The sequence below is a fragment of the Brachycentrus maculatus genome, unplaced genomic scaffold (assembly GCF_059751285.1).
Source record: "Brachycentrus maculatus isolate JH-2025_06_01 unplaced genomic scaffold, ASM5975128v1 h1tg000243l, whole genome shotgun sequence".
NCBI lineage: Eukaryota > Metazoa > Arthropoda > Insecta > Trichoptera > Brachycentridae > Brachycentrus > Brachycentrus maculatus.
Window position 1 is genome coordinate 9,582 of NW_028280994.1, and position 14,292 is coordinate 23,873.

The window sequence follows — 14,292 nt, forward strand, 5'->3', positions numbered from 1 at the left end:
ATCAGAATGAATTGATAATTTACACAATTTATTTAAGGATCATTTGGCATCTTCCGATCGCTGTGCCCGTATGGAAATTTTTAAAAAATGACCTGGCCTGATGCCCACACAGCACCTCCGGGTGAAGTGCGGTGCTCCTTGAGTGCACGAGCGTTAGACAAATAGTAAGGCTCGGGTTGAGTGGGGAGATGGAGAGAGTAAACGCAAGCGGTGTTATTGAGAAATGTGATTTATTACGGTAGGTGACCCCACGCTCGACCACTGGCGGACAGCGGTGGCCGACTAATCAAGGATTACAGCGAGCGGCCTTATCTTATTCTATTGCACCTCGGTTATGGCGAAGACCGCCCCCGAAAGTGACAACGGTCTTTATTGAGGGGGTAGTACAACGCTGACACATTCCGAGGTTCCTATCCTCTGCTATGCTGGAGGTCCCAATAAGGCCCACTGTTGGTGCATCTAGCGTCGCTACGTTGGCTGTTGCCGACTGGCTGTCGGGATGTTACTATATTATCCGCTCCAGTAATATGTTCCCTCCATACGGAGATGTTCTTCACCCTTTGTCATCATTTCCTCGTAAGATTGAATAATTACAGACACTGGAAATATGACTTGCTTACGAATTCGTTTGGAATGTCCACACCGGAGCATGCCCGTGCCAAGTCATTTTACTGAAAATAGACATTAGTATGTATTATGTAAACGAAGTAAAATATTATAATTATTGTAAATTGTAATTATTGTAAACGCTGCCATCCTCCCAATACAGGTGAATGCGACTTCTTCAAATATCTACGGTCACTAATACATGAGGATGGAGGGTGTGCGAGGCCCCTGCCATAGTGGGCCCATATTACTGTGGGGCGGATGAAGCTCCGATCCGTGACCGCAGTCCTTTGTGACTCAAAAATGCCAGCCAAGCTTAAGGAAAAAGTACCAAACAATCGTCAGACCCTCACTCCTCCATGGCTCCAAACGCTGCACCATGTGTAGACCCTACTCTTCATAACTAGAAACTGCTGAAATGCGAATGCATTGATGGTCAGCTGGAACGTCACGCAAAGACAAAATACGTAATTCGCCCATTCATGGAAGTCAGGGTATAATAAGCATCAATATTAAGGTAGAAGAAAGGCAATCTATGGTAGGGTGAGCTAATAGAACGCCGAGAACCTGATCACATTACGAACCAGGTAATTGCCGAGGATCTTCCTAAATAAACATCTAGAGAGGAAGACCAAAAAATTCAAGAATGCAACAGAAAGATTACGTATTCCAAAGCCATGGCTTAGGTGACGTTGTCAATAACAGAAGGACCTACAACCCGAGGACGAGGAGAGCTGACCCAACGTTCTACAAAGACTATACATCGGGATGGAGCTAGGAAGAAGTAAAAATGATACTTTTTATACGTATTCCAATACTGACTAACTAACTAACTAAACTAACCATATAGAATTATTATTATAAATTGATGAGAGTAAAGTTACGAACCTTATTCTTACCAATCTGAGTTACCCTCGCCCCTGCCGCTATCAGGGCCCTGATCACCTCGAGATGACCCCCTTCGGTCGCATACACCAGAGCACTCCGACCTGTAACCGAGGACATACATGTACAGAGAGGCCTGTAGCCGGGGACGGGGACATGCGTCAGTGCACTCACACTGGTAACCGAACACTACAATATTGGCGAATGAAAGTGTAGGTTACCTTTGCCATCTATTTCGTTGACTGGTGCTCCCACTTCCAGCAAGATTTCCACTGCATCCAGGTTCCCCTCCTTGGCAGCCACCATCAACGGAGAAATACCTGTTAAAGAGAATACATAATCATGTCAGGCTAGACACAGCTATCACAGCTATCAAAAGGTGCAGCATGGTCCCTTAATAGCATGTGTGAATTATCAATTCATTCTGATAACTCTCTCTGTGTCCGGATTAATGCGGAAGTGTCATTTTTGTGGTTTTCGACGTAAATTCTAGTATGGATTTCAACCATGAACCCTTACAGCTCCTATGTCCACACGTTGTGGCCATTGAGTTTTTCCCACCAACTCCTGTGCCATTTTTTCACATACATTTTTTATGAACTTCAAATAGTTGACGTGGTATGTTTGATGCATCCACGTTTATCCTCCCAGGCCACCAACAAAGCTGGCAAAATAATCAATCGGCAAAAACATTTTAAGGTCCATAATTTTTACTTCGCACAAATATGCATTTCCTTTTAAACCAGCGGAAGGGCCCGATACTTTCTTTTCTTAATAACTAAAATTTACTTAAAGGTTTGGGTCATAAAAAACAATGTCGCCGGGAGAGACAGGTTAACTGACAAAAAGACATTGTATGTAATAGGGAAAGCTTTATGGCACGGCCTTTAAAAGCCATTAAAATTGTCATTTGCCAGAAAAAAAAATTAAAAAATATTTTATAATGTGGTGTAAATACAATCAAAGTTTCCTAAATGGCATTGGAGACACCGAGGCTGGTCTTAATTTTGGAGGAGTGTACCTGATCGTCGCCGGCCAATGAGAGGGAGTTGAGGGCGAGTTAATCAGAAAAAAAAAACACAATAAAGCCCCATACTGGTACAGGAGAGATGATTTCGATTCGGACATTCAGTCACTGACACTCAGATCGGGATTCAGGAGGGGTTAAAATTGCGTCGGGCCTCGCGATTACATCCTGCAGTAAGAGTCGCGTGTTAAATAATTCCGCCGTAAAAGACGACGTGGACAAGCATACCTACGCCAGGTTATAAGCCTTAAGTTAGGAGAAGAGCGGCACAGAGAGGAAGAAGAGAGAAGAAACGGGAGTTACTCATCCGGAGTATCCCACGCAGAAAGCGCTGCGGGAAAAGCAAACCTATGCCAGGTTTTAAGCCTTGAATTATGAGCTGAAGCTCTATACAGAGAAGAAGATGAAAAGAAACGGGAGTCGCGCTACACTGCCTTATTATTCGACCATGCCTTTGTCCTCGGGAATGTGGGAGAAAATGGTTCAGACAGCAGGCGAGCCCAGACATAAAAAGTTATCCATATATTTACGGATAGATTTCACCCCAATCCAGCACTTGCTGAAGAACTCTTCAAAAGGAAATGTTTTCTTCCTGGCACGAAATTTTCTTCTCTTTACAGCACGTCATATTGTTTCATGGAAAGTCTCGAATGGTGAAGTTATTTGTTTGGAGTTTTGAGACATCGATCGTAATTCCTTATATTTTATATAAGGAATGTGAAATCACAATTAAATAGAAAGCCAATAAATCATTGATGCTGTTGATGCAACTCAGCCAGTACACGTTTCCAGTATAGTACGTTCCAATAAAACAACTCTTCAGCCGAATAATGCGGTTCCCTTCATGGTTTGACAGACACACAGACTTCTTCGTCTATGTTGAGATACCGATAAAAATCTTAACGCGACTAACTCCCGAGTGGAGCGCATCCAGTATTTGCGAACGAACGTTTGTACACCCTCGCAATAGTGCGCGTCATAATAGTGCGGGAATGCTAGTACTCCTATTCTCTGCGCTACTTTCCGTTCTCACTTTGTCCCGATACGAGTACAAATAAACAATTAATAGACAATATATAACTAACTAACTAACTAACTAACCATCACGCCGCTTCCCCGCAGGGGTAGGCAGAGAGAATAGAGCGCCACACCACTCCGTCCTTGCAAACATCCTTCGCCTCTTCCACGTTCATGCATGTTATGACTCCTAACCTGACCCACTTTCAAGTATTTGGCATACCTGACCTTATGCACAACTAATGCATATCTACGTACCAATGTTCTCTTCATTTCTATTGTTTGTGTTAGTCGTATTACTGCTACTACTAGTTACACTTACCGTCCTCATCTTGCCGATCTGCTGCAGCTCCACGTCACAGGAGTTCCTGCACTACCGGGAGGTGGTCCCCCCATGCTGCCCAGTGTAGTGCTGTTCTCCCTGTAACGGAGGATGTACTGTATATACAGGGTGTACGGCCAGCGCGAGGCCATGTAGCAGGACCCCAAAACCTATCCCAGTAACCTCCCCAGTATGTTATATTCGCTACGTTTTTACATTTTTGTCTTGACTGATTGAACTAAGCTAACTGAAGGACCCATTAGCGGGAAGTAACTGCACTCCCAATGTCTCTCGGACCACTGTCCGAGTGATGAATCCACGCGACGCCAGCATTTTAATGGAAAATATAATCAATTCCCTTTCATATTTCATGTGGGTTCGCCGAACTTCAGTAACTATATCATTTCCAACAAAATCACTCCACATTTATATTATACACTGCGTAACGTTCACCACTCTGCCCATTAACAGTGAAGAGTAGTAAGTCTCGTAACATCTTACCGGCGCTATCTGCCCAGTTTAAGATTCCAATATCTCGGCTAAGGAGAGTTTTGACCCTCTGTACATCCCCCTCTTTAGCTGCAATCAGTAAATCTTGTCCGGACATCTGTAGAAAAATAACTATTAAATTATAATTAAATACAGCCATATATCGCTCACTCCTTTCAACAACGTCATAAATAAAAAATCGTCAATTTTCAGTTGTGCGTGTTTTCGGAATGCCCAGAAAATGTACTATATCCCCCAGCATAAGCGGCATATTTTGAACTTCATATTTACCCGCTACAGGGCAGAAAGATGTGACGTGAGTGAGCGATGTATATATATACATAAGTAACAAAACACATGTTAACAGAATTGTTTCCAAAATGTCCATATAAAAGGTCCTCTAACCCTAGAAAGATGGTCTGCGTAACATTTACGCATGCGTTTGCGAAATACTGCTCGCTCTTTCTAAATAGCGCGATCCACAGCTGTGCGTTTAGGACATCTCATTCGTCCTAGGAGCTGCCGTGTGGTGTGCGTGTCGACAAGGTGAGTGGCACCGATTTTGAAATATAACGAACGTGTGAGTCTTTTTTTTAAACCCTTATCCGCACCCTATGGTGCACAGGGCACTGCATCATATGAACGCAGTGTTATCAAAATTACGCACGATTATCTTTTACGTGACTTACACCGGACACATTTGCTAGGTAGGTGCTCGCGTGTCGTATATACAGTAGAGCGGGATGTTGTTTACGTTCAGCAATACAATATTTGTATTTTACGTAATGTATTATATTTCTAACACCGTTGCATTAGATTCACACTGCTGCATGTGTAATCAAAAATATACAAAAAAGTTCAGTAAGTCACTTGTTATTATCAAATGCATGTTATTTTACCTTTTACTCGTCGTAAGGCAATAAATGATGACAAAAAATGATCGTTTGCATGCTGTGGTAGTGATTGTCCTGACGAAGAGACGGGTACGTCTCGAAACCGGTAGACATAAAAATCTCGGTGAGTGGTTTTATACTAACATTATAAACATTTTTGTAAAAAAAATAAGTAAAAATGACTAACCACAAAGTAAATGCTTTAAATATTAATAATATCGAAAATAAAAAAATGATATTACAAATAGCGCCAATTTTCTAAAAATTCGCATATTTTAAAACAAATATAATAAATGATTTTTTGTTATAATATTCTGAGTAGTAAGCAGTAGTATAATATCCTTAGTAGTATAGTAATTATACATTTAAAAAAAAATAAAATCTCAACAATTGAATCGACTTATTTTTAAGCGAATAATTGAACGTAAAAATGTCGATTAAAAAAACAAAATTTTCAGATTTGTATAGCCTATAACTTGTTTAAAAATACATTTTTAAATAAATTTTGGTTTTGAATGTTTTCCGCAGATACTTTGTGGTACATTTTATAATATCTTTATAAAATTAATGGACTTTGTTTTCACCACTTTTTATTCATATAATTCAACCTACCGGTTTCAACAATACATTGTCATCATCAGGGCTTATTTAAAATATTTTTAAAAAAACATTAAAAATATTAGAATACTTTCACAAAAAAACTTCCACACACTCCTTAAAAATCCTTACATTTAGGAGAGGCTCAATTCACGAGTGTTAAAATATTTAATTGTCTTTTATTTTTATTAAAAAAAAAACCATGAATGAGAATACTTTTATAAATAAACATTTATACATATTTTAATAAAAATTCTAAATTAAAATCACCCAGTTTTCGGTAATCAATTAATAAATAACGCATATTTTTCACAACACACGCAAATTGTGGCTAGTACCCGTGAACTCCTTCTTAAGGAGCATGTACTCCAGATAGTAAAAAAAAATATATGGAAATATATTCTGAATCCAGTTCAGAATCAAAATTTTCGGATGTTCTCGTACAATATTAACAAATAAATATTGTAACAAGTATATTAAATATTGTGCGGCTACTTTACTTTAGCTAGTATTTCGGCTCAACACAGGCTGTGCCTTAAGAGCCATAATGCAGATATTATATGTACATGTATATTTAAGAAATAATTATTTTTGAAATAGTTTGAATATTGACTTACCGTTTTGTGGTTGTGGTCTTGGTGGTACTGGTGGTCCTGGTAGTCCTAGTGGTTCTACTATGATGGAATAGCGCCCAAAGTGGTGTTTTATACTGGACGCGTTATCTCGGAGAATGCTATCTCCCTGTCGAAGTCAGGGCAGGACTAGCTCCAACTAAATACACATTCTTGCCACAATAGTGATATTTGGCGGACTGATAGCGGGGTAGCGGGTAGCGGGTAGCACTGCAGAGCTCAGAGGTCAGCTGTATAGTTTCAACACCTTTACACCTAGTTTCACCACTGCTGACTTGTGGCTCTTCTGGGATTTGGCACAACGAACCAGTATTACACGGACCTACTAAACATTACGGATTAATATTGAACTCTCGGGAGTTACGACCCCTGAGATCGACCCCGTATTTTTACAGTCTAACGGTGTACGCGACAATACGATATGTGTGTTTTTATAAATTGAATATAACGACTCGCTTCGAATGGTTGAATGGCGCCGGTACATGAAATACGGTTTAGCGGTCGACTTGTGACACTTGTTCGCGTTAGTTCTCTGCTGATAGTCGGCTCGGTTCGGTGTTCGGCTGCGACTTGGAAATGATTTCAGCGTGACGTCACACATAGGAAGAATGTCGAAAGGAATTATACAAGTTGTGAAATGAATGTCTTTGCGACTTGCCTTTCAGAAATCGTCTCCTTTGTTGCGAAAGGCGAGAGGCGAGAGGCGAGAGCTCAGGTACAGCGGAGGTATGACAGCTGGGAATGGGTCGGAGGACGGTATTCCCGTTATTGGGGCAACTCCTTCGGGAGTCTACTACCGAACCCAAACGTGACGTCACAGTTTGTGGTCCAGGCAATCGGTCCAGTCGATATTCACGAAACATTTCATTTCTTCCAGGGCCTGCCTCAGCTTATTAACATGTTTCATTTAATGAAATACCTTCTGAATCCGGTACTGAACTTAGATTACTATACTAAAATGACCGAAGGATGGTGTGTCGTGTGGAGGAATAGACCATGATCAAGAACTTGTACAATAGTGAGGAGTATTGTACAAAGTAGGGAATAAAGTGAGCGCTGCGGGTCTGGAAATGCTGCAGTCGATCGATAAGGCATTGCAAATTAGTCCAGATAATGTGTAATTATTTTACACTTCAATTTGGAGGCTTAAGATAAACTTGTTTTTTTCAGAAAATTGATGCGAACATAAGATAATTATATATTAATCTTAGAAAAGAAGGGTAATCAATCAATCGGCGTGTCACGTCATTATCGGATTATCTATTCGCAAATAATACATTTTCAGTTTTGGACGATTCATGTATTTTGAAAACGTTACAAAAATAACAATGTTAGAAAAACCTAGACAATATAAGTTCGGAGTCAGGGCAAAGGAAAAGTCAAACGAAATATTTGAATTAAGTTTTTTTATTACACATAAAATAGTCATAAATAGGTACCAAATATAATGTAAAGTAAATTTACAAGACCCAACCTATCCTGAGGCGACGTTGCCCGGCCAGGGTAGACCTAGGCGCCATATGCAGAAGCGCGGGAGTGGTCACCTCGCCTTGGTGTAAGTAGCTATCGAGATAACACTGCGTCAATACGACGCAGTGCCCTCTGCACCATTGGGTGCAGATAAGGGTTACAAGAAGACATCAGTACACAGAAAGGTATCAACATGAAACGTAGGACTGAACAGCTCGCTTTCGTAAACAAAGCCTCAGTATGGAGTGATCTTATATTTGGATTTTCTATTTTTATTATATTCTTTTAGAAGATCAATAGATCGTGCATCCGTTATGTGACTGCGACCATATTAGGTCTATAGTGACTTCTCTCTGTGTCATACATAGCTCACTCGCAAGACCTACGCGGGTCATGTAGCACGACCTGCCTGGTGGCTGGAGCTTCACCTTTCAGTAGTGGCCCTCCGAGGATTGGACTTCGAGCGAGTGCGTCACAATCGGGTGTTTCGCTATCTCCATACGAAATCTGCAGACTGGGAATCATGCGATGTTTTATTTAGTTAAAATGAAAAAAGAGTGCGCCCATTTTTGTAATAAATTTGTTCTGTTTTCCGAGTGCAGAGTTCACTGCATACTTTCCGCTGGTGTGCTTATCGTGAAGTTATCAGTAAACATCAGGTGATGTCGCACCCATTTTACGAATGGAATTTGCTCAAGGCCTACGTGTCGATCCGTCCAATAGATATTTTCTAATCAGATTCTCTCCAAAAATAAGCTATCGCCATTTCTGATAAATGTGTTATCGTTGTTCAAATGACGACTGTAATACATTACTTGAATTTACTATCTCCAGATATTCATCGGGAACTTGATATCTAGAATGTTTTGTCAGCAGGAAGGCGCGATTTTCTCCATTTCTTTTCGTTGCGATACAAACCATGTATCAACTGAAGATTTCTGCACAACCCTGAAGGAATCCCTAACACACTGTCCAAAATGTATCCGATACTTTTATAAATCGTGACGTCAGATCCGGTATCTCTCGCCAGAGTGCCAAAAGCCGATTTATCGGATCTCGGTAACCTAAGGGTTCTGCCAGTTGTTTTAGCGTTTGAGTTGAATCTTCACCGCGTGAACCCTCCGATTTCTCGTCTTGAACACTTTCCGTCTTCCAGGGCGATCCTCGTGTCGTCAACGCTAAAATCACCAGTTTTGAAGCTTCTATACCATCCTATTTAATGATGACATATTTAATGATGGCACGGAGAAATACAAGAGGACTATTACCAGATTGGTGAAATCAATTTCAAATTGATTTCACCAATCTGGTGGAGTCTTGAATTTTGTACCTTATGTAGCATAGTTTAATTTCACTTTTAATTTTTACTTTTAATTTTAATTTTAATTTTTCTTCCTTCATTACGTTTTATTGTTATTACCTTTTTTTACAACTAAATTTCTATTCTGTATAAATGTGTTTAACCTGCACTTTTATTGTTTCTGTAAGCTTGTTGTGCTCTCTTCTAATTGATGAGAAACATTCATTGTATTGCACTGTATTTCATTTATTGTAAAATGTTTTTCATTGTTTGTGAACCATAAATAAATAAAATAAAATAGCATCCTGTGCACGACTCATCCGGTAGGCGTGTTCGCCATTAGCTTCTACATGCACTTCAGTTGCCTCAGCTGCAGTCTTATTCCAATTCAAACAGATCAGCAGAACTTATCGCAAGTGCTTCTTACTTACCACCATTGTCGGCATTAAAAGGAGCTATAAAACAAATGTCGTTGCGTTAATGACAAACATGCGCTAACTGAACTCAATTGACAGCTGCTCGGGCTTATTTATAAAAAAATGGCGTCCAAATTTGAAGTCTTAAAGCAGCCAGAGCATTCTTTTGTAAAACGGACCGAACTTTCCGAAACACCTAACATATTCCGTACGTTGGAAAGTTTGTTCGAAAGAAAGACGGTTCGACCATTTGGAAATAAGAGATAGTTCTGAATGAACTGAGCATTCGTATGATCGGTTCGGGTGCAAGTCGATATTGGCAGAACCAATCTGCGTAAAGCTACAATTACTCGGGAAGCAGTCCAAACGCTCGTTATTGTTTGATTTTCTGTGATCTAAATTATAAATTAAAAACACGAGTCATATGGGTGTGGGGCTCATTCACCTGCCTGCCCAAGCGAAGAACGGCGCCATTTACGATTGAAGCAGATAAGGCGCTCATTCGTGAAGTCCATCGAGTGCCTGTATTATCTTGTCGGATAGTATGAACGCGATAATCGTTTTATTAGAATTACTAGGTGCGGCGAAATGTGAAATTGTGTACGTGTCCGCTCGTGCCCGGCTACGCCCGTGATTTGTGAACTTGTACAAGGTACGATTGAATATTTGATTTGGCCAGTCAGGTCCCGCCAGCAGTCGCTTCTGCCCACTCCACACCTCCCCCTACCTCCCTCTACCTTCCTCGACCTTCTTCTACCTTCCCGCTGAGAATCAATGAGGGTTTTCGTAAGTTGGTAATGAATGACGTCACAGAAACGATGGAGTTATTTTAATATCGGTAACATTGCTAAATTATTGGTGGCTCTATTTGTTGATGTCTATGGTCCACCCTCCCACCTCCCCCCCCCTCCCCTCATATTTGTATAACACAAATGGTAGTGTAGTGGTAAACAAACTATTCACACTACTATTACAGCTCTATAACCATAGACAATAAACCAAATGAAATCCAATAAACCATAGGAAATTTGATGACGTAAGCGAGCGCACGTTTTCGTTTTATTAAAATATCTAAAGTTTAAACCTTCATATCTCCCTTCGTTCCCTACAGATGTCAATAAGAATGCTACCGATAGTCTTGCGATTTTTCATATTAATTTATTAGCCAATAAACCAACATTGCGACAAAAATCTATTGGAGATAATCCAGATTTCACTCACTCCTTTCAAGAACGTCATAAATCAAAAAACTTTTTTAGGAGAACGTTTTTAAAGTTCAAACATAAAATACAATGTTTAAAAAATAAATATCAAGCCACTTATTTTACTTTTTACTTTGCAACAGATCTTTTTATGTAAAACGTGAATATTTTTTCTCCATTTGAAAAATATTTAGTATATTAAGAAAAATAATCAAACAATACCTTTTCTTCAAAATGCAAAAAAAAAACACTTTCTGCCCTGTAGCGGGTAAATATAAAGTTAAAAATATGCCTCTTTTGCTGGGATATAGTACATTTTCTGGGTATTACGAAACATGCACAACTCAAAATTGACGATTTTTGATTTATGACGTTCTTGAAAGGAGTGAGCGATTTGTGAACGTATTTGGACACACATTCAAAATCTTGTTAATAGGCTATAAAACATAAAAAGTTGAAGCCTATGTAGGGTCTCGACAAGCGGTGTCGAGTCACTTGGACGTTACGCAAAATAAATCCGTCAAACGGATGGACGGATCTACCCGCGCACAGTGGGGTATATCAGCGATCTGGGCGGCCAAAAGTCACTTTTAAAAACATTATCGCATGTGTATGAAAAATATAGCATTATGAAAAAGAGCGTTTTGTTGATGACACACAATAATTGTTATCCCCCCACGCTCATCTCACGTATCTAATGGTCAGTCGCAAAGTCGTTGTTATTGTGCGTTCAAATGTTTCTCTTTCGCTGTTCGTTTAGTACGCATACATTTCAGTGATTATTAGTATTTTTTTGTATGACGCGTATACAATTGAATAATGGATTGTAATAGAACAGGTAAGAGTGTCTATTTTACATAGACTTAAGTTGCAATAGCTAACATATTTACTTAAATAAAACTAATTTAAATAAGTGCCTTGAAATGGATTTTTCCTTAATTTTTTTTCAAATTCAGGATATTTAGTTGTGCTTCTGAACATTTCCCGGCAAAAATTTTGAATGTAGTTAATAGCTTAGCCCTCTTTCTTTATATAAATTGAAAATTAGTTTGCGGATTTTTGCTCTTTTTAAAGAAATCGCTCTTTTCAGATGAGTCAGCATATTAATGAAAACTGAACTACGTACTGTTTTTTGTCTTTAAATTGTTACATATTTATTTTAGGACCAGTGGACGTTAGATTAATGACTAGAAAACAGTTATTTATTATCATGCAGCAACAAAATCCTAATAAAATCAATGAAAAATTAGAATGTTTGAAAAAGTACCTATTAAAATTAGATAATTTGCCTGACGAGTACGCAAAGAAAATAAACCGCGATTTTTCGCATTTCAAGTCTGAAATGAAATAAAGCTGGACTAATGCACTCGGAAAGGAGGAAACTTTCTTGATAAAAAATGAAAATTGGCTTGACGGACATTTTACAATTCCTAGGGTAATGAATCGATCAGGACGACCATCAAAGATCATGAACTAGCATAAAAAATTACTTCAATTGATGCGAATTCGATATATCGCCTGAAAAGTATATTAGAAACATTATCAAGCGGACATAAAATTGATACTTAAAAGTTTTCTGTGTATGCGAAGAGTACGGCAGATCTTTACATCAAACTATATCCTTGGAATCCAATGACTCCTACGATGCACAAAATTTTAATGCACGGATCGGAAGTTATAGAAAAAGTGTTGTTTCTAATTGGCCAACTATCAGAAGAAGCTGATACACGGAACAAACATTTTCGCGTATACAGGCAAAATTTTGCTCGAAAATTTTCGCGAGAGGCGTCATAACAGAAATGAGATTGGTACCTCGTAAAAAAAGCAAACTTTTTTAACAGAGACCATAGCCATGTTGTTCCCAGCTGAACTCAATAGAAATAGCAATGAAGAATCGTTAGATGAGGAAGAAGGACTGTGTCCGGACGAGTAACCATGGCCATCTTTTTCGGACTAATATTTTTTTTTAATTTTTTTGTACGATTAGTCTTTTTAACTCCATATAATACAATAAATTAGTCAAAAGGCATATTTGGAATCCATTTAGAATGAAAAATAATATTGGCCGCCCAGATCGCTAATATACCCCACTGTGCCGCGTTAAGATCTATCGCCGAGATAATAATAAAACATAAGGGTTATTTTATGGCGTTTCTATGTAACGTCCGAATCCTGGATTATAATGGTCGTAAGCCCCGTAAATGCATGTACTTTCATATTCTTCTTCATCTTTGTTGAAATGTCAAAAAATAATAAAAGTCTAGGATCATATCAAATTCATTCATTTTAACCTTTCCCTTCCGATGCCAAAATAAAACGCGCGTCCCGGTGTTGGGTAGTCACTTGACAATAAAAAAAGCTATTTTTAATCGGAAAAATACGGACATTCATAGCTAATCCCCTTCATTAGTTACAAATTAAGTCAAAAATTATAATAATTTAGATTTATTTGCTGAAAACGTTAAAAAAAACCATCGGGCAACGCTCACGTAATAAACATAGGTCGAAAGTTTAGAAGCTACCACAGACTAAGTAATTTATATAAAGATCGCCGACACCCCCCTTTTTTCACGGCTAGAAGTGATATTCGCCCAAGGCTAGAAGTGACGTAGCTCCCGGCTAGAAATACTTAGCTCCCGGCTGGGCGTAACTTCGCCGCGGCTGAATGTCGAATCCACCCGCGGCCGAATCCACCCGCCGAAATTTTTATCATTCATGTTTCAGTTCAAATGGTATTTATATTAAAATTTGTTGTATCTCATATTTTCATAATTATAATATCAACATTACAAAGCAGGTATTTCATAACCAACATTAATTTATTTCAGTTACGCGACATTTATGAAAAGAGTTCAGGCTATTAGTAATTAGGCGATCAGCCGTACAATGGTGAATTTCAATCGAACCCTTTTTACGTATTCTTTACTCTATGTATTAATTTTAAATCAAACACAGATTTTTTGAGTCTACTAAGTAGTATTTTATTAACAAAAAACACATAAAAATTATATTGTGACAATCGTTTCGCCTTGTTAGGGCATTATCAAACGAATGTGAAGATCAAATGGACTACGGTCCTTATGTAGCTATACAATTCTAAGTGACAGTTTTAACATGTGCAGCAATAATTTATGGGAGACAACAGTAGCTAATGGGGGATGTAGGTATGTACCCTTATATTTGTTTTCACGGAAAGGAAGAATTTATTGACATGGCCATATTTTAGAGATTTTAATACAATTGTTGGTGATATTATTTTTAAGAATTTTTATATGTAGATGTTATGTGTTTTTTGTTAATAAAATACAACTTAGCAGACTCAAAAAATCTGTGTTTGATTTAAAATTAATACATAAATTAAAATGGAGTTCTACAAATTAAACGCCAAGTCAATAAATAAATATATTCTTTACTCGCCTAACTGCATAAATGTTTA

General features: G+C 38.6%; 1 protein-coding gene across 2 annotated transcripts; it reads right to left on the minus strand.

Moving 5' to 3' along the window:
• Window positions 1-219: 219 nt before the first annotated feature.
• On the minus strand, window positions 220-6,570 carry LOC148306347 (ankyrin repeat domain-containing protein 16-like). 2 transcript variants are annotated; one of them, XM_088265204.1, is made up of 6 exons: window positions 6,454-6,570; window positions 4,359-4,464; window positions 3,858-3,956; window positions 1,713-1,811; window positions 1,495-1,595; window positions 220-671 (listed from the first exon to the last, which is right to left on the minus strand). In XM_088265204.1, exons 4-6 carry the CDS (start codon window positions 1,795-1,797, stop codon window positions 669-671), a joined length of 189 nt encoding a protein of 62 aa, XP_088121330.1. In that variant the 5' UTR covers window positions 1,798-1,811; window positions 3,858-3,956; window positions 4,359-4,464; window positions 6,454-6,570; the 3' UTR covers window positions 220-668. The 2 variants fall into 2 exon arrangements, with proteins under 2 accessions (XP_088121330.1, XP_088121329.1); XM_088265203.1 differs by lacking the exon at window positions 220-671 and having other exon boundaries at window positions 704-1,595.
• Between the last annotated feature and the right edge of the window lie 7,722 nt (window positions 6,571-14,292).

Bases quoted from the DNA above. Each gene is read 5' to 3' on its own strand.
- LOC148306347 (XM_088265203.1), bottom strand. From the start codon at position 1,797: ATGGTGGCTGCCAAGGAGGGGAACCTGGATGCAGTGGAAATCTTGCTG. The intron at 1,596-1,712 runs GTAACCTACACT...CCTCGGTTACAG, and splicing joins CAACGAAATAGATGGCAAAG to GTCGGAGTGCTCTGGTGTAT.